At 40.9% G+C, this 23,039-nt stretch overlaps 1 protein-coding gene and 1 pseudogene across 8 annotated transcripts in view; both read left to right on the forward strand.

Moving 5' to 3' along the window:
- ANK3 (ankyrin 3) overlaps nt 1-23,039 on the forward strand; it is a 375,938-nt gene that overhangs the window by 340,325 nt on the left and 12,574 nt on the right. For 7 of the 8 annotated variants that reach the window (XM_075109653.1, XM_075109651.1, XM_075109649.1 and 4 more), the window contains 5 exons: nt 9,167-9,241; nt 10,112-10,243; nt 11,270-11,413; nt 13,737-14,409; nt 16,416-16,794. In XM_075109653.1, the coding sequence (XP_074965754.1) occupies nt 9,167-9,241; nt 10,112-10,243; nt 11,270-11,413; nt 13,737-14,409; nt 16,416-16,794 (1,403 nt within the window). Of the gene's footprint in view, nt 1-825; nt 7,243-9,166; nt 9,242-10,111; nt 10,244-11,269; nt 11,414-13,736; nt 14,410-16,415; nt 16,795-20,504; nt 20,604-23,039 lie in introns of all 8 variants that reach the window. The other variant, XM_075109657.1, reaches the window with a different exon arrangement.
- Nucleotides 7,251-8,997, forward strand: LOC142064546 (ankyrin-3 pseudogene; annotated as a pseudogene).

The following is a 23,039-nucleotide window of genomic DNA, read 5'->3' on the forward strand; positions in this document are numbered from 1 at the left end:
TCATTTCATGTAAAGTTTTACTTCAGTTTTTACCAAACAAAAGGAATATCGCATGAGAAACAAATGCAAAAGTTCCTTTTATTTCTTTATTTTTATTATTTCTTTAAAATATTGACTCAGAAAAGCTCTTGCTCTTATTGGCTTTGTGAGTGTGAAGCATATCCGAATTGTGCATGGGAGATACAGATTTGAATTTATTCCAGTTGCTTCACAGTTTGCACATCAATTGCCTGTCACTTAAAGGAATTTTGGGTTCTGCATGAAATAGCTGAGTGGATTAAAAAAAAAAAAAGATTTTAGCTATCTATTGTCACCTTATGCAAGTTTATATTTTGTATAGGTTCGATATCTGAATAGAACAACACCAACAGAAATTATTAAAAGGATAATTCTGGTAGTTGCACAAAGCAGAGACATACCTAAACAGGCAAAATAGAACTGATATGAATATTTCAGAAGTAGCACATCAGAAAGTCAATAGGAAGTAAGAGAAGAAATTTTGATGTGGCTTTATTTTTACCTTATGGATTCCTTTTTTGTGTTTTCTGTTCTTCATTGTTTGCCGATTTGGTTGCTATGTGCTTTCTGTCTCTCATTCCATGTTGCTTTTTAGTTTGGACCAGTCATCAGTATATGGCTCACTCCTATTTTTTGTTCTTTCCTTTTTTAAATCTTCTTTTGCCTCCTTCATCCTAACTCATGCAAACAGTTGTACTTGCTTTTTGTAATATTACAACGTTTACTGACCAATTTTCTTCTCTGGTCTCTCTGTTTTTTAATCATTTTTGTTGATTTTTACGTTTGATTTTAATTTAACAATTTAAGAAACAGTTGAACGGAGTGCAGGAGCAACAAGATCCCTACCTGCTACTTACTCATACAAGCCATTCTTTTCAACACGGCCATATCAGTCATGGACAACAGCTCCAATTACAGTGCCTGGGCAAACCAAATCAGGCTTTACTTCCTTATCAAGCTCTTCCTCTAACACTCCTACAGCTTCCCCATTAAAATCAATATGGTCTGTTTCTTCTGCTTCTCCAATCAAATCCACATTAGGAGCTTCTACCACATCCTCAGTTAAATCTGTTAGTGATGTAGCATCTCCAATTAGATCATTTCGGACAATCTCTTCACCAATAAAAACTGTGGTGTCGCAGCCTCCGTACAATATACAGGTTACTTCAGGCTCTTTCGTCAGAGCTCCTGCAGTCACAGAAGCTGCTAGCCTAAAAGGGCTGGCATCCACTACCACATTCCCCTCTCGGACATCTCCAGTGACTACAGCAGGATCTCTCTTGGAGAGATCATCCATAACCATGACACCTCCAGCATCCCCCAAATCCAACATTAACATGTACTCTTCAAGTTTGCCACTTAAATCAGTCATCACATCAGCATCTTCACTTTTATCGTCCCCTCTCAAGTCAGTGGTGTCACCTGCTAAGTCAGCAGTTGATGCTGTTTCATCCTCTAAAGTCATGATGGCCTCGTCTCTCTCGTCGCCAGCAAAACATGTAGCTGGGCACACAGATGTACCGTTGCTTAATGGATCTGTGTCACCTCTGAAATACCCATCTTCTGCCAACTTAATAAACGGATCCAAAGCTGCAGCTGTGTTTCAAGACAAGATCGCTGCAGCTGCACATTCTGCAAGTTGTGCTGCTAACGCAGTTGCTGACACAGCTGAGAGAGTGTTTTCAACAGCTACAACAATGTCATTTTCTCCACTCAGGTCATTTGTGTCCTCAGCACCATCAGCTTTCCAGTCAATGAGAACTCCTCCTGCAGGTGCTTTGTACACAGCCTTTGGGTCAATATCTGCAACTACCTCATCAGTAACTTCATCAACAATAACAGTGCCGGTATATTCTGTAGTCAATGTTTTGTCTGAACCAGCATTAAAGAAGCTCCCAGAATCGTCTTCACTTACAAAATCAGCTGCTGCGTTACTGTCACCTATTAAAACATTGACTACAGAGGCACACACACAGCCTCCCTTTAATCGAACTTCATCTCCGATAAAATCATCCTTGTTTTTAGCACCCTCTGCTCTCAAATTATCCACACCATCTTCTTTATCCTCCAGTCAGGAGATACTGAAAGATGTTGCTGAAATGAAAGAGGATCTAATAAGAATGACTGCAATATTGCAGACAGATGTCGCAGAGGACAAACCGTTCCAACCTGAGATACCAAAAGAGGGTAGAATTGATGATGAAGAGCCCTTTAAAATTGTCGAGAAAGTAAAAGAGGACTTAGTAAAAGTTAGTGAGATTCTCAAAAAAGATGTGTGTTTAGAAAGTAAAGGGTCGGCTAAAGTATCCAAAAGTGATCAAGGACACCTGTCTGAGGATGACTGGGTAGAGTTCAGTACAGAGGAGATTGATGAAGCGAGACAGCAAGCTTTGACAAGTCCTCCTATATCTGTTCCAGAGAAGGTCCAAATTAAAACTAAAAACATGTCGGAAAAGGATTATAGCTTGTCAAAAGTTATTGATTACTTAGCAAATGATATCGGTAGCAGTTCATTAACAAACATAAAGTACAAGTTTGAAGAGGGGAAAAAAGAAGGTGAAGAGAGACAAAAACGCATTTTAAAACCAGCCATTGCTTTGCAGGAACATAAACTTAAAATGCCTCCAGCCTCCATGAGGCCTTCAACATCAGAAAAGGAGTTATGTAAAATTGCAGATTCCTTTTTTGGAACAGATACTATTTTAGAGTCTCCAGATGACTTTTCTCAACATGATCAAGATAAAAGTCCCTTATCTGACAGTGGCTTTGAAACAAGGAGTGAAAAGACACCTTCTGCCCCACAAAGTGCTGAAAGCACAGGGCCAAAACCACTTTTCCACGATGTACCCATTCCTCCGGTCATTACAGAAACAAGAACTGAAGTAGTTCATGTTATCCGCAGCTATGAGCCATCATCCGAAGAAGTTCCAGAGCAGAAAGCAGAGGAGCTACCGGCTTCGAAACCTACCCCTACGTTTATGGAGGTGGAGCAAAAACCTTCTGGATCTATTAAAGAGAAGGTTAAAGCTTTTCAAATGAAAGCCAGCAGTAGTGAAGATGACGACCATAAGTGTGTCCTTAGTAAAGGTGTCCGAGTAAAAGAAGAAACTCATATCACTACGACAACCAGGATGGTTTATCATAAACCTCCATGCACTGAAAGCACGTCTGAAAGAATTGAGGAAACAATGTCTGTTCATGACATAATGAAAGCCTTTCAGTCTGGACGTGACCCTTCCAAAGAACTGGCAGGTCTGTTTGAACATAAATCATCAGTAACATCCGATGTTAGCAAGTCTGCTGAAACTTCACCACAACATGCAGAGAAGGACAGCAAAATGAAACCCAAACTGGAGCGAATAATAGAGGTCCATATTGAAAAAGGTAATCAGGCTGAACCTACTGAAGTCATTATTAGAGAAACAAAAAAGCATCCAGAAAAAGAAATGTATGTGTATCAGAAAGACTTACCTCGGGGAGATATTAACTTAAAAGAGTTGGAAAGACATGATGCTTTTCCTTGTTCAGACGAACAAGGTCAGCAAGAAGAAGAGGAGCTCACGGCCGAAGAGTCACTTCCTTCTTATCTGGAATCCTCTAGAGTTAACACTCCTGTGTCCCAGGAAGAAGACAGTCGCCCTAGTTCTGCTCAACTCATGTCTGATGACTCTTACAAAACACTGAAGCTTTTGAGTCAGCACTCAATAGAATACCATGATGATGAGTTGTCAGAACTAAGAGGGGAGTCTTACAGGTTTGCTGAGAAAATGCTTCTTTCAGAAAAGCTAGATGTGTCTCATTCTGATACTGAGGAGTCAGTTACTGACCATGCTCTACCCCCTAGTGCAGAGTTACAGGGGTCTGATAAACGATGCAGAGAAAAAGTAGCTACTGCCCCCAAAAAAGAGATTCTCTCCAAAATCTATAAAGATGTATCTGAAAATGGTGTAGGTAAAATGTCTAAAGATGATCATTATGATAAAGTGACAGTGTTACACTACACTGGAGATGTTAGTAGTCCAAAACATGCAATGTGGATGCGCTTTACTGAGGACAGATTAGACAGAGGTAGAGAAAAGTTGATATACGAAGACAGGGTGGACAGGACTGTTAAAGAGGCAGAAGAAAAACTGACTGAAGTATCACAGTTTTTTCGGGATAAAACAGAGAAGTTGAACGATGAGCTACAGTCTCCGGAGAAAAAGCAGCATAAAAAAAATGGCAAAGAAATACATTCTAGCCAGAGCTCTGCCAGCAGCAGCCCTGAGAAAGTTCTGCTCTCTGAATTGCCATCGTCCCATGATGAATGGAGTAAGGTGAAGCAGTATGCACATGATGGGAAATACTTTCCCAAGGTGGATGAAAGAAAAGCATCCAGTTTGCCCAGCAGTCCTGAAAAAAGGATATTTGTGCAACCTGCAGAGGACTCTAAACAAACTATGGAACACAAAGGAAGTGCTCAGCAGACTGGAGTACCTGAGGTTTCACAGACTGGATTTCAGCTGAAGCAATCAAAGCTCAGTTCCATTAGGCTTAAATTCGAACAAAGTATAAGTCCAAGGAGTAAGGACATAACTCAAGAAGAAAAAAAGCTGGATGGCCAGTCCAAAATTCCAGTAAAGAAATTGCAAGAAAGTAAGTTACCAGTGTATCAGTTTCATTCCAGAGAGAAACACGCAAAGCAAGTAGAGGTCATTGATGGGAGCGCAGCTTTACAGAAAGAGGCGAAAATACAGGAAGATTTTGTTCCAGGTAAAGGGAAAGCCGTTGAAGACTTTCACGCTTCAGACACACAAAAACAAAGAACTGAGATGAGTAAAGGCGTGCCAGAATACTTTTCAGAACCACAGGTAAAAGACCTGGCGTATGGCTCAGACTCGACAACGAAGGGACACTGGGACAAAAAAATCTATAGGACGTGGGAAAGTCCTGGAACTTCTAATCATAAAACACAAAAAGAAAAACTTTCACATGTGCTGGTTCCAGATACAGTAAAAGAAAACCACGTTGATCATGCTGAAGCTAAAACTGACAAAAAAAGTGAATTTATCACTGTGACAGAGCACAAACTGGCAGCGAACGGAATTCATTCAGAAGAAGTGAAGGAACTGACTGTGAAATCTCCCTCAAAAAGGGTTTTATACAGAGAATTTGTTGTCAGGGAGGGGGAACGTAATGGTGAAGTGGCTGATAAAATATCCAAAAGGAAAGAAGAAATTGGTGTGTCCCACATTCCGGTCAGAATTGTTGAGGAGAAGAGAACCACGCTTGATGGAGTCTATGAACTTTCAGCTAAAGTATCCCAGTCAGCTGTGATTAAGGAGAAAGTTGAGAGGCAGATTGATTATGTGGAAGATGAAAAAACAAAGCATTCAGAGATCAGAAAAGTTACCAAGCAGCAGAGCTCAATAGGTCTAAGTCCTCCTGTTGAGGAAATGGAGATATCCCCTAGCAAATCGCCAGATTCTTTAGAATGTAGCCCAGGACAGGAATTTCCTTCAAGTGAGTTAGTTGAGCCCGGTGCCAGTGATTACTTGGATAAAGTTGCACCACTAGTAAGCACTGAGGGAGTAAAAGAAATTAAGACCTTACCTGTTTATGTCAGTTTTGTTCAAGTAGGAAAGCAATATGAGAAAGAGGTACAACAAGGAAACATTAAAAAAATTGTCAGTCAGGAGAGTAAGACAGTACAGGAGACAAGGGGGACATTTTACACAGCTAGACAGCAGAAACAACCTCCTTCTCCACAAGGTAGTCCAGAAGATGACACACTAGAACAAGTGTCCTTTATAGATAGCTCTGGTAAAAGCCCTTTAACACCAGAAACACCGAGTTCAGAGGAAGTGAGTTACGAGTTTACGTCTAAAACACCCGACTCACTAATAGCTTATATCCCAGGCAAGCCCAGTCCTATACCTGAGGTATCTGAGGAATCAGAGGAGGAAGCAGAGGCTAAGTCAACATCTGTAAAACAGGCAGAGGTTGAGGAACCACAGATTGACAAAGCATTACCTAATCATATGAATAAGGACTCTAACAAAAGACCCAAAGGTAACAGAGTTGCCTACATTGAATTCCCTCCTCCTCCACCACTGGATGCAGATCAAGGCGAGTCAGAAAAGAAGCCTCATTATTCCACTGAGAGTGAAATGGAGATGACGGAAGTGAACTTGCAAGATGAACTTGACAAATGCCAACTGGCTGAACCTGTCATTAGAGTACAGCCGCCATCTCCTGTGCCACCGGGAGCGGATGTCAGTGACTCCAGTGATGATGAATCTCTCTATCAACCTGTTCCACTTAAAAAGTATACATTCAAACTGAAAGAACTGGAAGATGACCAGAAAGAAACCTCAAAACCCAGAGCCCCTGAAAAGATTGAGAAACAGAAAGAGTTAGGACATCCCACTTCTGGGAAACCTAATGAGTTTGACATTGGGCTTGATTCACCTCAGAATGATGTAGTGCAAAATGGGAATAACAATGACCAGTCTGTCACAGAGTGTTCCATAGCAACCACTGCAGAATTCTCCCATGATACCGATGCGACAGAGATTGACTCTCTTGACGGTTATGATTTGCAAGATGAAGATGATGGTTTAACTGAGAGTGATTCTAAACTTGCAGGTCCGGCAGTTGAAACCAAAAAGGATGTATGGACTACAGAAGGCATTCTAAAGCAGACTGATCGCTGCTTTAGCCAGAGTAAGCTTGAAGTCATTGAGGAGGAAGGCAAGGTAGGCCCTGAAGAAGACAAGACACCTTTGAAGGGTCCAGCTTCTGAAAAAGCCGGAGATAAGAGTGAACAGAAGTCAGGGGCACAGTTTTTCACTTTGGAAGGCAGACACCCTGACAGGACTGTATTTCCAGATACGTATTTCAGCTACAAAGTAGATGAAGAATTTGCAACACCTTTCAAAACGGTGGCCACCAAGAGTCTGGATTTTGATCCGTGGTCCAATAACCGAGGTGACGATGAAGTGTTTGAGACTAAATCAAGGGATGATGAGGCTAAGCCATTTGGTCTGGCAGTGGAAGACAGATCTCAAGCAACTACACCTGATACAACTCCAGCCAGAACTCCAACAGATGAAAGTACGCCAACTAGCGAGCCCAACCCCTTCCCATTTCATGAAGGGAAGATGTTTGAGATGACTCGCAGTGGTGCAATTGACATGAGCAAGAGGGATTTTGTTGAAGAAAGACTCCAATTTTTTCAGATTGGTGAGCATACTTCTGAAGGGAAGTCAGGGGACAAGGGGGAAGGGGATAAAAGTACAGTCACTGCCATCACACAGCCACAGGCAGGGGACAACACTGTAGAAACAGACCTAGAGAGACCAGTAGAAACAACAGCAGTTGAACATAAGCCCATCATCCAGGCCAGTGGAGATTGCATGGAACAAACACTTGGTAGTAACTCACTGGAAAAATCATCGACAGCGGTAAACGCTTCTAAAGTTGATCCCAAATTGCGCACACCAATTAAAATGGGAATTTCTGCTTCCACCATGACTCTGAAGAAAGATGGCCCTGGCGAAGTGACAGATAAGATAGAAGCTGTGATGCCAAATGGTCAGGGATTAGAAAATGAAACTGTAGCAGTGATTGCGAGTTCAGCTTCTAGCCAGACAAGCTGTAGGCAAACAGAAAACACTGATTTTCCAAAAGATAATTTTAATAACAACAACAATTTGGATTCATCTGCTGTCCCTACAGATGATATTACCTGTAATGTAGTGCTAAAAGAACATTTGGAACCGAAATGTTCCCTCCAGAAAGCTAATCAAGCAAAAAGCACTTCAGGAAAAAGTGCAGGGACAACACAAGGACACAGAGTAAGAGATAAGCAAAAACCACACGGAGAGCAGCAAAAATCAACAGAGTTGGTAGGGACTAGAGGAAAATCAAAGCTTCCTGTAAAGGCCAGCTCAGTAAAAGAAGTCTTTTCACAAAATACTCTCCAAAGCAATGCAGGGAGTAAAGTGAGAGGGGCTAGTAAGCCTGACAAAGCAAAACAAAATAATTCTTCTCCCTGTCTAGAAGCAAGGTCTAGGATTCCTGTAAAAAACACACATAGGAGTAACCTAGCTAGAAGAACTCCAGCCCTGCCAAAACAAGAGCAGGTAGAGAAAGAAAAACCAAAACAGCTTCCTTCTAAATTACCAGTAAAGGTAAGATCTACCTCCGTCACCATGACAACAGTTAAAGTAAGGAAAAATCAGCTTAGGGAGGTATGTAAACATTCTATTGAATATTTTAAGGGAATTAGTGGTGAGACATTAAAGCTTGTGGATCGTCTATCCGATGAAGAGAAAAAGATGCAGTCAGAGGTCTCTGATGATGAAGAAGACAGTACATCAAGGAACACATCCTTATCAGAAGCTACTCAAGTTTACCAGCCTTCCATTACATCGAAGTCTGCTAGAGACATGAGAACAGAGGCAGCATCTATAAAATCAAAGATTGAAAAGGCCGACAGTGAGAGGAGGAGGAGTAAGAGGACTGGTGAGAATGAAGGCAGTCAGGTTTCTGGAGCTCTCATGGCTCACCTCGTGGAGATCAAGCCTAGTTTGTAAAACTTTCAACTTGTTGATCCTAGTGCATGAACTGTTGTGATTGCCTGTGGAGTGACTTAACTGTAGTTTTCATTCTGTCATTGTCATCTGTATGTGCTGTCTTATTATACTCTTCTTTCTTACTTTAAAAAATCCTGTACTGTAGAAAGCTAGTGAAGCATGCCAAAGACATTCATGTAACTCAAAAATTGATGTAACTCAGAAATTGGAAGATTTCTTTTGTGACAGCAAATTTATTCTGTCAAAGTAGAGAAAATAGACGATAATCTGATCTTGGTGGTTTCCACCAGTAATTAAACAACTTGTGTACAGTTTAACAGCTAGATTGTCAGCATGTTTGGTTTCATTACACGACATCATGTAGTCTGACATTTGGCTTTACACAGGCGAAAAAATAAAAGCTGTGAAAAAAATTTGCTTTCTAGGTTATTAGGACACACAACCATTCTAGTAAACAATATAAGCAGCAGCAACTTAGTCAAATTAAAGCTATTATTTATAATAAACTATTGTCCGGTATTGTGGTTTTCTGTGCAAAACCTTTTTAATCAAGAAATTGTAAATCACAGGTCCACAGAGTCCATGTGAACGGACAGATATAAGGATGGCAATTGTAGCCGATCACCTAGGACTTAGCTGGACAGGTAAGCTTTTCTGCTTTAATATTGAAATTAGACTTCACTATTACATTTTCAGGTAGCCTTTTACTTAATTTCTCCTAAATTCACAGTGAGCCCAGCCTCCTGAAGCGTGCAACACGTTGCTCAGCAAAGATGCCTAATAGGAAAGAGCTGTGAAGAATTATCCCACGGTCGTGCAGGAGATCAAACAGAAACTCATAGGCAATATAGCTAAAAAGGCTCTTCTCTCACAGTGTTTGCCCAAGGAGTTGAGAGGATCTATCTACCCAGGCTCAGGGCTGCCTCTGTATCCGGACAGCTTTCCCAAAGCCCTGGAGGTCGCAGGGAGCCCAGCAGTGCCCCAGCAAGTCGGTGCCATGTGTGGGATTGCCTAACCGTGTGCCTGCTGTACCTCCACATGCTGATGGGCAGAGCTGGCCCTTCACGGGCCTACAGCTGCAGCAGCCAGCTCTCCCTGGGCGCGGGTGATGACAGCACCAGTGCTGAGCTGCACTGCGAGCTCCCAAGGGAGTAACAGTCACCAGAAAAAACAGATTTTATAAATTACTGGTGATGAGGTGGTCTCCACAGAGTGCTTTTTCACCACGTTGAAGTGACTTACTGGGTATAAATATGATAACAGCTCACAGAGATGATGGAAATTCAAAAGTAGGTCTGTCTTAGGAAATTAAGGTGTGAGTATATAATGGCACGTTTATCATTATCTGTAAAATTTGTGTCAGGTAGTTTTGTTGACATCTGTGTGATCCAAGAAAGATAATATTTTTAAGCCTGAAAGGATGGTTGAAGGATTTGTGTTTTGTTTGGCGGTTTTGTTGTTGTTTTCTTTCCTTGCTTGCGGTTTTGGTTTTTCTTTTTTTTTTGTCTTTATAGAACTGGCAAGAGAACTGAATTTTTCTGTGGATGAAATAAATCAAATCCGAGTAGAAAACCCAAATTCGCTTATTGCTCAAAGCTTCATGTTATTAAAAAAATGGGTTACCAGAGATGGGAAAAACGCTACAAGTAAGTTCAAGTAGTTGCTTTTGCTGTTTATAAGTTATATCCCATTTCATCTGTCGCCTGCTCTCAACAGGTTCAATTGAAGAAAACATGAATGTCTTTTGCAAACCAATGATGGGGAAAAAAAGATTCAGTTACATTTTTACCAGATGTCAGAAACGTGTCATATTTATCCAGCATATACCTGTACGGAACTAATATCTTCTCTACATCCATAATTGGTGGGAGAAGCAATGAACTCAAATTCCAGTAAAGAAAATATTAGGGAAAACTTTCCAATAGCAAGGAATATGAAACATGGAAATAGGCTGCCTGGAAAAGTTCGGTAGTCTCACAGCACTGCAAGTCATAAGAAAAGACTAAACCTTCTGTGAGGAGGGATGGAGACACTGATTCTGCTGGTTTTATCCATGCATTTCACTTGAATTTGCCAAATTGAAAGAGATGTTTTGATTTTTGTGTTAGGTCAATGGTGTTCATTGCAGTTCTCTAATCCACACACTCCTACACGGTATTTGAGTCTACTTTGATCTCTTTCACCATAAAAGTAATTTCCAGTATTACTGTGTTCTGCCAACAAGATTACTGTAAATGAGATTTCACAATGTACTTGCATGAATAGCCTTACATGCATTATTACCTGCATGGCTACCTATTCTGTTGTTCCTCGAAACAGAATGGTAAAAGGATTTTTACACTCCTTTTATGCTCCAGTAGAAGGATGTTTTATTTCAGTAGTAAGTACATACATTCTTTAAGAACTCTCTGACCTTAGTCTTTGTGCCTTTTGAGTTGTAATATAAATTTATTTGGGAGGGAGGGACGACTCTTAATAGCTGTATATCTTGAGTAAGTAGGCAGCTGAATGATTACTTAGACAAATGATGGGGTTTGCTAGAACCAAAGGCACTGAGACAGAAACTTATGCTGGCAATTTATAATTAATGCAATGTGAATGTAACTGAGAAAGACAATTATGCGGTTATGCACTGCTTACCTTTCTTCTGACGTGTCTTCTATGTTTTTCAGCTGATGCCTTAACCTCTGTATTGACAAAAATTAATCGAATAGATATCGTGACCCTGTTGGAAGGACCAATATTTGATTATGGAAATATTTCAGGCACCAGAAGTTTTGCAGATGAAAATAACGTTTTTCATGATCCCATTGATGGTAATTGACTTCCATAGCCATATTCAGTTCAGTGACATGTCCAATAGTACAATAATGTTGTATAAACTTGACTTTAATAAGACAGTAAGTTCTATAGAAATAATTGGTTTTAATGTGAAGGCTTTTTCCTCTCCTAAAGCATGCTTATGGTACGATGCGTAGGCTGCACATTAATGTCTCAAAGAATAAGCCCAGGATCGCACAAATATATGCCTGAGGAAGCTTGTTCCCGCCAGCCTCCACGTCAGTTGACAAGGCCTGAGTATTTTCCTCCTGCAACAGTTGTGCTTTGAGGCTTGCCCATGTATATTTTAATGTACTTGGTATTGCACACTTTCCAAGTTACTTGGAAATACATATCTTCTTTGGTTCCTTGCCTAGATAAGTAACAGTAAGAATTCTTTGAAGAAAAAAAAAAAGAAGGAAGAAAAGGAAAAAAGTGCTTAGTAATTGCATAGAGTAAATTAATGTGCAATTTACTACCAAGCCTCTTTGAGACAAATTAATATAAATTACTTTATGATTTTTCACTTGGGCCATTTCTGCAATGGCAGTAGAAAAATATGAAAATGTTTTATTAGTGAGAGAATACATTTTTCAGTCTACTAATGGGTAAAATTGTGTAATAAGTTTCACATGGAAGCTGTACCGAGAACAGAATTGTGCAGGTTAATTTTGAGCCAGATTCAAAGGATAAATGAAATTCTGCTTGTACAACAGAATTGCCATAGGTATACTTATTATTTATCAGTATGTTCAAGACGCTAAATGTTGTTTTTTCTTCTTTTAAATGTTAATTAACAGGCACTGGGTTGCTACATTCTTTACTTTGATTTTTGTCACGTGTATTATAAATAGCTCCTTAAATAAGATTTTTTTCTTTCGTAAGTAACACTTTCTTTGCTTTTTGTAATTTGTTCAAGTATGTATTGAGCTTTCCCTGTATTTTAGTAAGATGTTTTTTTTCTTTAGAGCATATAAGCTCAGTGTGCTTCCATTATTGAGCAGCATTGCTGGTCATTGAATCATTGCATTACAGAAATAATTTTCTGTTGACATTTTAAGAAAGTTGCTCTTGAAATGTTGTTTGCACCTTTTAATAGTAGCATCAATGTTTTTACGGGGGGAAAAAACCACCACGCTTCTCTGCAGTTGCTTTCTGTCTCTCCTCTTCTCTGAACCTTCCTCAAGCTTCCTTTCCTCACCAAGACCAGACCACCTTTCCTTCCTCTCAGCTGGTTCAGGAAAGAAAAAAGCCAAACCCTGTTAATGCACCTCCCTTTGCAGGCAGCACAATGTCAAGTTAACCCCACGGCATATATTTTTTCCTTTTGTAGGTTACCCGACCTATTATTTGCTGGAAAGCAAACTTCAGATTTTGTTGTCATTTTTATGTATATATTTGGTTTAATCCTTTTGTATGGTTTTCCCATGTTTTCATCAATTTTTCTTTTCTTTTCTCTCTTATTTGATCAGTGTATCTGATTGTACCCATGTCACCAACACCACCTCACTCTCCAAGATCACCAAGATCTCCTTACTCAGCACAGTCCTCTCACCTGTATAACTTTACTGTACCTGAAATATTCATATAGTTCTTCCTTGTGTTTGTGTTCTCTTAACCCTTTGTTAACTTCCTTTTTTAGTTTTTTTATCCCGCTGTGTATTTAGATCTGCTATTCTTTAGTATCCTCACTAGGATCCTCTTATGTTCCTCATTCTTTAACTATCCCATTCTTGTGGCTCTGTGGTTAAATTGGAGATATATATTAGTAGCATTGTATTGCTGGTATTGTATATTTTTATATAAAAACATATTTAAAACGTGGACCTACTGACAGAAAAGTGGCTGTCCTATGTTATGATCTAATTCTGTTTTTAAAATCTATTTATTAAAATTCCAAATCTAAAAAAGATAAAAACTGGGAAAGAAAGATTTACACAATATGGCTGCAAGACATTGTATTGAATATAAAGGGACAACCACCCTTGTCCACATTTGATTTATTGCATGCTCGTAAGACAACCTGTTATAGCTTGGAAATGTTAAAATGGCTGCAAAAACAATTGCTGAACTCTTTGCAGACTATATATACACAAAACAGTCAAAAGTACTGGCTTCACTGTGCTATTCGCTGGCAATACTGATTTTGTTGTTCTGTTTAGGACAAAGTAAAGAATTCTATCCAAACTGCATTTGTTCTTATACACCTGCACCCTCTCATGCGTTTCATACTTTAAGTAATTCATGAATCATTTGACATTTGCTTATTCGTTGCTCCATGCTTCATCCCAGTCAGTCCAAATGTGCTGTCTTCCTTAGGTTACCCCACCATTCAAGTGGAACTGGAAACTCCCACTGGGTTGCGCTTCGTGCCGCCCACCCCTTTCCATCAGGATGATTTCTTTAGCGACACCTCTAGCCTAGAGTCACCCCTTAGAACTCCCAGTAGACTGAGTGACGTGTTAGTGACCTCCCAGGGACAAGTAGATGGTACAGCAGCAGCACCGCCAGTGGTGACTGAAGAAGACACTTCACTGGACGACAGCAAACTTGATTTCTCAGTGCCTAGAGAAGGAACACCTAAAGATATTTCCATAGGCGAGAGCCACTTGGAGGAAGTGGACCTTAAGGATTTTCCACGGTATCTTGGTAGTTATGGCGGGATATCAAAAGATGCTAAACAAAGGCAGAGTGAAGAGACTAGTAAAACAGGCATAAGGACTGAACAGCCTGAGAGAGAAAAGTCTGGTACTGATGAGGAGATGACGGAAGAAAAGCATAAATTTCTGTTTGAGGACATTCATCTGGAAGAAGGAGCTGGGTCTGAGGAGATGACGGAAGAAAGAATATGGTCAATTCTTAAAGGTGTTCAACAAGCAGAACACGAGTTGTCTTCAATTACAGGTTGGCAGCCTGACTCGTCAAGTGTCACCGAGCCACCGATGTCGGGACGCAGAATAGGTGGTAGCCTGCTAGATCGCTTGGATGATAGGTGAGGATATTTGTGTAAGAGTGTGCGTGTGTGTGTGTAAGCAAGCCTTCCCATGCTGCTTTTACCTCCAGGAGCAGTGCTGAGGCTGCTGTTCTACTATTCTATGAAAATATGTATATATGTAAATATTTATTTTTTTTTTTAAAGAAAAAGTAATAGTTGACTCGTTTTGGTCTCAGGCATATTTCTTTTAAAATGTACATTTATCAGGTTTCATCTTAATATAGGTATTTCAGAATTAGTTTATATTCTGTTGAGTGGATAATATTAACTTTTGACTTCTTGTGTATTTCCATTTTTAGTTAATCTTAGTGATGCAGAGATGTAACTGGAATTGAGGACTATAAAAAGCACATCATCTGAAACCAGGATACTACGTTACTGTTATTTCTCAAGTACCTTTTTAGAAGTCATCCTTTGCTTTGCATCTCTCTGCCTTCCCTCAGATAGTCGCTACTTTTTCCATAAGCCAAATTTTAAATTGTTGCTGTTTTATGACGCTTACTTCAAGCGTGTTATGTCATGCTGATTTACTAGACTTCTAAAGGGATGAGTTACAAGGCATAAGAAGGTACGAATGATGATACCAAATCCATCTAGTCCCATACGTTGCCTCCCAGCAGCGACTGTAGAGGATGCTCAGGGAAGGCGGAGAGTGGATGTACATGCTGGTTTCCTCCAGTACTTTCCCAGGCTCCACTTGCTTTCAGTATAATGACCTGCTGAGATGGATGCTTTCTACATATTTACCCTCAAAGCATTTCTCTTGCATGAGCTTTTCCAGCCTTCCCTTGGACCTACTTAAGCTTTCAACATTCACAATATGTGTTGGCGTGTTCAGCCTTACCGGAATCCACTGGGTGAAGAGCTCCTGCCTGCCTTTGTTTTGAACGAGGCTCCCATGATTACTGATTGAAGGAGCCAGGTCTGCACGAGCTGTAAATCAGTAGAGAATGATTATCTGCAGAGCGATCACTTGTCTGTCAGCAGTTTACATCCTTTGCAGCTTTGACTCAGGATGTTTTAAGGTTCCAGGTAGCGTTAGATAGTCTCTTATTGAATCTAATGGGAATTCAGCCATTGATTTCAGCCAACTGATTGTCTTTCAGGACTGTAAAGCACTTGGTCTACTACCGATGTGATTTCTGTTCTGTTAAGCAAGCTTCGTTATTCTGCATTTTATATTGGGTTAAATAGGTAAAATAGCTTCTAAAAGTAAAAGGGCTTCCTTAAGAAGATAACGTATCCATTTCTAACTAGATTAATTCAATTTGCTATCTCTTGTAAGAGTTTTGCCAGCAAATAGCTATAGTATTCTCATGTGTACAGTCATACTGCTTATCTGAAAGGAAGCAAAAATGCAACAGAGAAGAAAACCATGCATCAGAAGTGCAGGTTATACCTGCCCGTAGGTAATCTCAGGCAAAATTCTGGTCAGCTTTCTATCTTGTAGTAACCTTCCTTGCCTTTGGCTTTGTATGTTATTGAAACTCTGCACTGTCTAAGGATTTATTTTCAGATACCAATATTTTTTAAATGGCATGACTTATCTGGAGTACAGATATTGTAGTTTGGGGGAAAAATAACATTAATTATTCGGTGATGGCTGGTAATTGCATGGTAACAGATACTTTCATCACCTCCTTGGTTAGAGAGCAGGTTAAAGAATTAGTGCCTCGGGGATTTATCTTGTGATTATAGAAGGGAAATGGTAGGTTTTGTGTATTTTTCTTTCTCTTCCTCCCACCCCTCCCAGGTGGAAGAATATTAACATGAACCATTTGACCTTGTTTCCAGTGTTCACCGTATTCTTGTTGCTTCTGAAAAGATACCACGACGGGGCAGAAAAGACTATGAAATAGGCTGATGTTTGGAAGCTGAATTTATAATTTTACTTTTTTCCATATGAAACATATTTGCTAAGAATAGAGGCCCAGAGCTTTGCCCTTCTGTGTGTGATTTAAGCACTGAATGGCTGTCTATTCTTTCTTTCCTTTTTCTTGTAGCTCGGACCAATCTAGGGATTCTGTTACCTCATATGTCAAAGGAGAAGCAGGGAAGCCAGAAACAAACGGAAGCCTATCTGAATCCACAGCAGAGGCGAAAACTAAATCCTACATCCAGGAATCTTTAAATGATGTGGGAAAACAGAGTGACAAAGAAGCCCTGAAAACAAAGCCCCAGATTTCAGCTGGTACTGATGAGCAAATGTTATCATCAACAGCATATCAGAAATCTTTGGAAGAGACTAGCAAGCCAACAACAGAAGGCAACAAAACATCTGTGCCTGTCAGTGTGAAGAAGATGAGCTGGAGTACTTCTGAGGATGGCAAGCCAAGAACAAGCATCCAAGAGGAGGAGGGAGCAGTAATGTCTGAACAGAAGGTACAGTATGTCCCGTAATTATTAACTGTGTGAGGAGATCCTGTTGCTTGACATATTGCTTGACATAATTTTTTGTAAGACTTGTTGTTTGTGACAGGGTTGTTTGGTTTGTTTGGGGTTTTTTTATCCATCTTTATGCCTTTTCTATTTATTGCTAAATTAAGAAAAATGGAAGTTAGTGGAAATTTATATTCTCTGGTGTGAATGGAATGAGGTGGAGTGGGGGCAGGCAGAGGAGCCAAGCAGGGCCGCACAGTCCTCTGCCTGACTGGCTCTGAGCCCTGGAGGAGGTTAGAGCAGCTTCTGGAATCACCGTCCCGCATCGCTGGGGAACAGGCCCCTTTCCTGCCCTGACACACCACCCGTGCACACAGTGCCAAACAGCTCGGCTGTGCTCCATCTGTTTCCAGTTAAGGTGATGCCACTGGTTCCCCTCTTTTTGTGAAGTGAGCAAAGAGATAGAGGGACTCTTCAGCCCCTATCCTGCTCCTTGTCCCCAACGCCCCCTGCATTTTTTTTAAACTGTTAATTTGCAAGAAAATACATTTTGGGTAATATTTAAGTCCCTCTTTATACTTTTTGTTTCACGGCCTCATTTATCCCAACTCCAAAGTGCATCCAGCCAAGAGGAATCAAAAGATTTCCAAACGTGGAAAGGACTTTTCCAGGTGGTGGTTCTTTCCTAAAATACTGCGGAGGGGCTCCCTTTTGTTTCTACCCTGCCCAGCTTGCACATCCTAGTATAAACAGGCACGTACTGAGCACACTACACAACAGATATATATACACACAAAATACAATGCATACTACAGAATAGCTTTCTCAGTTGCTTATATCTATCTCCCAGAAGCTTAAAAGTAAAGTTGATTCAAAGGATGGCTTATAGCCCCGTAGCTGCATGCACCTCACAGCCCAGCAGCGGGAAGGTTGCCACAGAATAGACCACAGGACCAGCAGGGAACTGGGCTGAAAAAGGGCATGGCAGAGTTTCTTCTTCGTTCCTCTCTCTGCTGAGATTGCCTTTTCCTGGGAGTAATACAGGAGGAGGTTATAACTTCTGGAAGAGAGGTATTTCAGTAGAATTGCTTCTACATGATATAGCTTTTTTTTATCGTAGCATGACAAAAATATTGGCTATGGTAGGCTGCAGTAAATCGTTCAGGTTTAAATTAGTTCATACTAAACCATTCTTTCGATTATACAACCAAGAGTTCTTTTATTAGATGGTAACATAATCAATCTTAGCAGTTATGCAGCATATGATTGTTATTATCTTATTATTAGTTCGTGACACAGTTGAAGCAGTGAAGATCTTTCCTAATGTTCACTAATTACTGGAATACTTAAAAAATGTAAGTAAGAGCCTCCTGCAAAGGCAGTGAAAGGCAGATGGCAGAGTTCCTTTAGTGTTGGTAGGCTTTGGGGCAGACCTCGGGCCGTCGTTGTTATGCTCAGTTTATACACAGGGGCAAGCGTAGATGTACACGGTAACGTTCTGAGGGTGTGCAACAGTGCTGCACTTCTCCCTTTGGATTCGCGTCGGAAAGAAGCCAAGTTGCCATCCACTTCTGTGTTCTCTTTACTTTTGGATATCCCATCCAGACCGGGAAGAATAAGCACCTGCTTTTTGCACTGCTTTTGCTTTATTGGTAAAGGGTGATAATCTTATCTTCTAAATAACAATTCTTTTTATAGACATGATCTTTGAATAAACTGGTATCAGAAGATAATGCGATTTCTAAACATGGGTCTTTCACAAAGAATGGGTAGCAAACTAGTGTTTGTTAGAATGGCAACAGGAATTGCTTCTAATATCTTGTCGATATTTCTTCAAGAATATCTTCTAATCTAATTTGAAGTTGAGAGTTTAGTTACTAACACAGTCCAATTCATGGTGAAATACATCATGTGCTGTCATGAAAACAGAAAGAGAATTTCAACTGCAGTCTTTCTGCAAGGTGTCCTTCAGAAATGCTCCATAAGGGAAAAGCATGGAAGAAGCAGATTTATTTCTGTGGAAAGAAAGGGGGAACAAAATAAAATTACTTTACAAAGTAAGAGATATTTTTTTTTTCTGTGGCCCATTGGGAAAGAACTAAGAAGCAATAGTCATCTACCTGCAGGGTAAGGCCTGTGTCAGCGCTTTGGCACACAGTTTGCAGCAAGAGATAAACTCAGATGATTGATACTGGGCTGCTGCCTGGTGATGTGGATGAAACAAATTGTTGGCCTTATCCCAAGTCCACGTAAATGCCCAAAAGCTTACAAAAGCAGTGCAGCGACTGTGTAGGCCATATAATTCCCTATGAATGCTCAAGCATCACATTTCAGTGATCTTTTTAAATGAGAGGAGCACAGCACAGTTGCTCTGTTATCCCAGAGAGGGTGGTGTCCAACACATCGTCAAGGTGACTCCCAGTCTCAGAATACCATCACAAATGAACTGCTTGAAGCTGTTTATTAATAATAACTCTTCCTCCAAAACCTTCGTGCCCTCTGGGAATCTTCTGCTTCTTGTTACTTATTCAGGATAGGGTTGGATTATAATTTTTTTGCATATATATTTGGCTAGTCCCAGGGGACAGCAGGAGACTTTACACACAAATGAGTACTGTCATCCTGCCCTAAGTGCTTTTTGTTATATAGTCCTTTTTCTCCTCCACCCACCTATGCCTACTCTTATTTTACACATCATTTCTGAGAAATGCTTCTTGTTTGGGATGTCTTAGGCCAGATTCAAAAACAGAAACAGAAATGCAGTTAGCAATCTCCACTGTTCATGAGCCTAAAATCAGTTTGAGGCTGTCATTGAGTAATTATAGAGAAAAATTTAAAATTTCTCTCTTCAGGAAAAGGTTGGTTCAGCCAAACAGCATGTGAGAAGGGCCTATGCCCTGTGTCCGTCACACCCATCGGTATGAAGCCCTCCGACAGGCATATGCACACAGAGCTACTCAGCCCCAAAGCCAAGGAGCTCCTTGGGTTTTGGAGTGGAAAACATTAGGGCTGTCAGGAGGGCACTAGGACGGATTAGACATCTGTGTGTGGCCACGGTACCTCCCAGCACCAAGCTGAGGCCAGCGTCAGGCGCTTCCCCCTCGCCCTGAGCCGAGGTCTACCAGTTCCCAACTTAAAAAATGCAGAATGGTTGTACTTCACACCACAGATTTGCTACTTAAAAGCAGATAAATACTGAGCAGGAAAGCCACTTACATGGAGAAGTTCTTCAAAAAGCTTGTTTGTAATCTTCCTTGTGGAGGTGCTCCACTGAATCTTTCTGTGTGACTGTCATTTTTCTTTATGAGGGAATCCACTTCCCATACTTTGCGAATCCATACAATTTGTTTGAAACATTAGTTTTTGAGGATAAAAAAGCAAGCAGTTATGGCAAGGGTTTTTTTTAACACAAAATCTTTAACAACTATGTAATATTTAGAAATTCTGCCGGATGCACTCCAAATACCATTTTGTAAGACTTAAGAGCTGCTGAGCTATTCCATACCTGCTATACTTATCAAGCTACAGCATGCCAAGGAGCAAAAAGGCCTCCTCCCACCATACACTTTAAGAGCAAAACTGCGAGTCATTACGTACATAAGAGACAGGAAAAACACTGCCCATGATAACCTCTGTTTCCTTCTCCTAGTCCTGATCAGCATGTTCTGTCTTGCAAATGTGCTGTTCAAATGTACTAAAACTGCATTTATTAGGAATGTAGTGACAGTGACAGTGAGATTGAGAGTGATTCGAGCTCAGATGAAGAGCAGAGAATTACTACGAGAGTTTATCGACGGCGGTTGATTCTGAAGGTATTTTGTGATTTGCATTCCTGAGGTGACATTGGCATGGACGTGGGTTTGGACTGCTGTGTCAGAATGTCAATTTTGGCATACTGGAGTCCCTCTGGTAGTGTGCTTTCCATTGCCAGTATGTATTTATAACCAAGTGCTAGGTGGCCTTTCCTTGCTTAACCCAGAGGTTTCTGGTTGTCTTCTGCTGGAAGAGAACTGTGCTGCATGGCATGTTGTGTCCTTCTCTGACACTTTTTTGCATGGCATCTTAAAGATTACAGCTAGATGCAGTGTGTCGGCCTGATGTAGAGCACAATGAATTGCAGACAGATACGAGTGACATTTTTTTTCTTTTTTCCATTTTCTTCAAAAAAAAGTCTAAATTACAGGTTAAAAATATTGCAGGAATGTACAAGTGGGATATAGGAGAGTAGGAGCCATGTACTCTGGTTGAAACTTGTGGTCCTAAGTGCTTAATGTGTTCTGGAAAATCTCAAAACAGCACGTGATCCCAATTTAAAACCTACCAAAGTCAATAAGAGTCTTTGCATTGCCTTCAGGAGGCTGTATTTGATATATTTATGTACAGAAAGCCTTTATTTACAGCACAATATACTTTATATACGGATAGCAATGGCATAGTTATATAAATAATTGCATTTGCCCTCATCTTTTTATCTTGTATGGTCATATTGTCTGTCATTATTTGCCTGCAGCATATAGGATAAAATAATTCTGCATCAGAAACCATTATGTTAATCCCTCAGTAACTTACAGGGTTTATTAGACCCTTGTTAGAAAATTGTGTAGTCAAGCCATGAAAAAGCCAGCCAGCCACCATAGTGCTATTACAGGACTGGCTGAGTTTGCCTAAGATGTAATTGTTATTTTAGGAATGATTCGTGAGACTCTCGGTTGCACATATCTATATTGTCATTTGCATGCTTTCTGGAGAAGAGTATGCATACAGGCACCGCACCTCTTGTATAATGTGGATCGCGGATAGGCTGCTCTGCACAGCTACTGATCTCTCCAGGATACAGACGCTTTGGAAAAGGCAGGTTGACCTTTCTGACTGCTTTCACCCTGAATTTCTTCAGTATACCAGTTGTGCTCCCGTTTGGGATAACGTAGGAATGGCAAAAATTCCTCAGTAGAAGTGACTATTTTGTCCGATAGTTCACCTTTGCAGGTGGAAGCTGCTGCCTTCCATGGCAGGCCCCGGGCCCAGCAGGGTATAACCCTTCATCAGTAATTCCCTCTGCAGATAAGACATGACTGGTCAGAAATAGGAATGTGGCTTCTGTTTTCAAATGGGCAGGTGGCCTGTGGGCGATTACAGACCCTCAAATGCTGTAAGAGCATTTCTGGCAAGCCATAAAGTATCCGCATGCTGGAAGTTTTAAAGGCTGCCTAGTTGGCCTGTGGCTGAGGTCTCCCACCCAATTTACATCTGAACTATTTTAGTGTCCACTGGTTTGAAGTCAGGAAACATCAGAGTAGGAAAGAGAAAGAAAGTATGTAAAACACAGTCTTCACTTGCTCTCCAAGTACCTCTGCTGTGTTTAGAGAAAGGCATCAAAAATTGTTTTTAAATGTGGTGGTATAATTTGGGGTTGAACTTTGAACAGAGCGATGGTAAAGCAGCGTATATAGCATTGTAATCTGCACCTCGTGCAGATGCGTTCGGGAGGGTGTGCATGGTGAGTGGAGGCGGCTGAACCTGCTCTGTTGGGAACGTGTCTGATCTGAATGGGATTAGAGCTGTACCTGCCTCTTGATTCAAAAATACATGTGATACTTCTGTCATTTTCTGATGATTTATATCTTCTTTTTTATCTCCCTCTCTGCATCTCAAGACAAGCTTAAAACAGAACAAGAAAAATTTTCAAAGCAGCAATCATCAGGCCTTTTAGAGAGTTTGATAGTGGAAACAACCATTTCAATAGGTGTATTTTGATCATGTAAAGTTCATGAAATGGAAGAATGGAGCTTTAACATCAGTAGGGAGCTGGACTTTAATTCCTGCATATTCCTGGGAACAGAGGTTCAGTGTGGGAGAACTGAAATCACTGTGAGCGCACGCATAAGCTGAGGAACAGCCCCTTGTTCATGGCAGAGGTCTCAGGATACAGTGCTCAGCGGCACGGAGCAATACGCTCAGCCTGCAGAGTGAAAATAACTCCTGCGTTTCAGCTGCCGAGCCCCAGGCAGTGGCCGGGAGCTGCGGGTGCTGCCCTGCCGGCGCCTGAGTGCCCTGCGAGCGGGTGCTGTGCCCGACCCACAGCCCCAGCTCCCCTCTCTGAGGCTCGCACTGAGCGGGGCTGGCATTGCTGCCGTGGAGCAATAATGAGAGGTCAATCGGGCTCTCCTTCTGCTCCTGTGTCTTCTGATACTCCTGGGTTAGTCAGATAGTTGTTATGGGGCGATGCAGAGTAGGGGACAGGGACATTT

Source organism: Phalacrocorax aristotelis, chromosome 14 (genome assembly GCF_949628215.1).
Source record: "Phalacrocorax aristotelis chromosome 14, bGulAri2.1, whole genome shotgun sequence".
Classification (NCBI taxonomy): domain Eukaryota; kingdom Metazoa; phylum Chordata; class Aves; order Suliformes; family Phalacrocoracidae; genus Phalacrocorax; species Phalacrocorax aristotelis.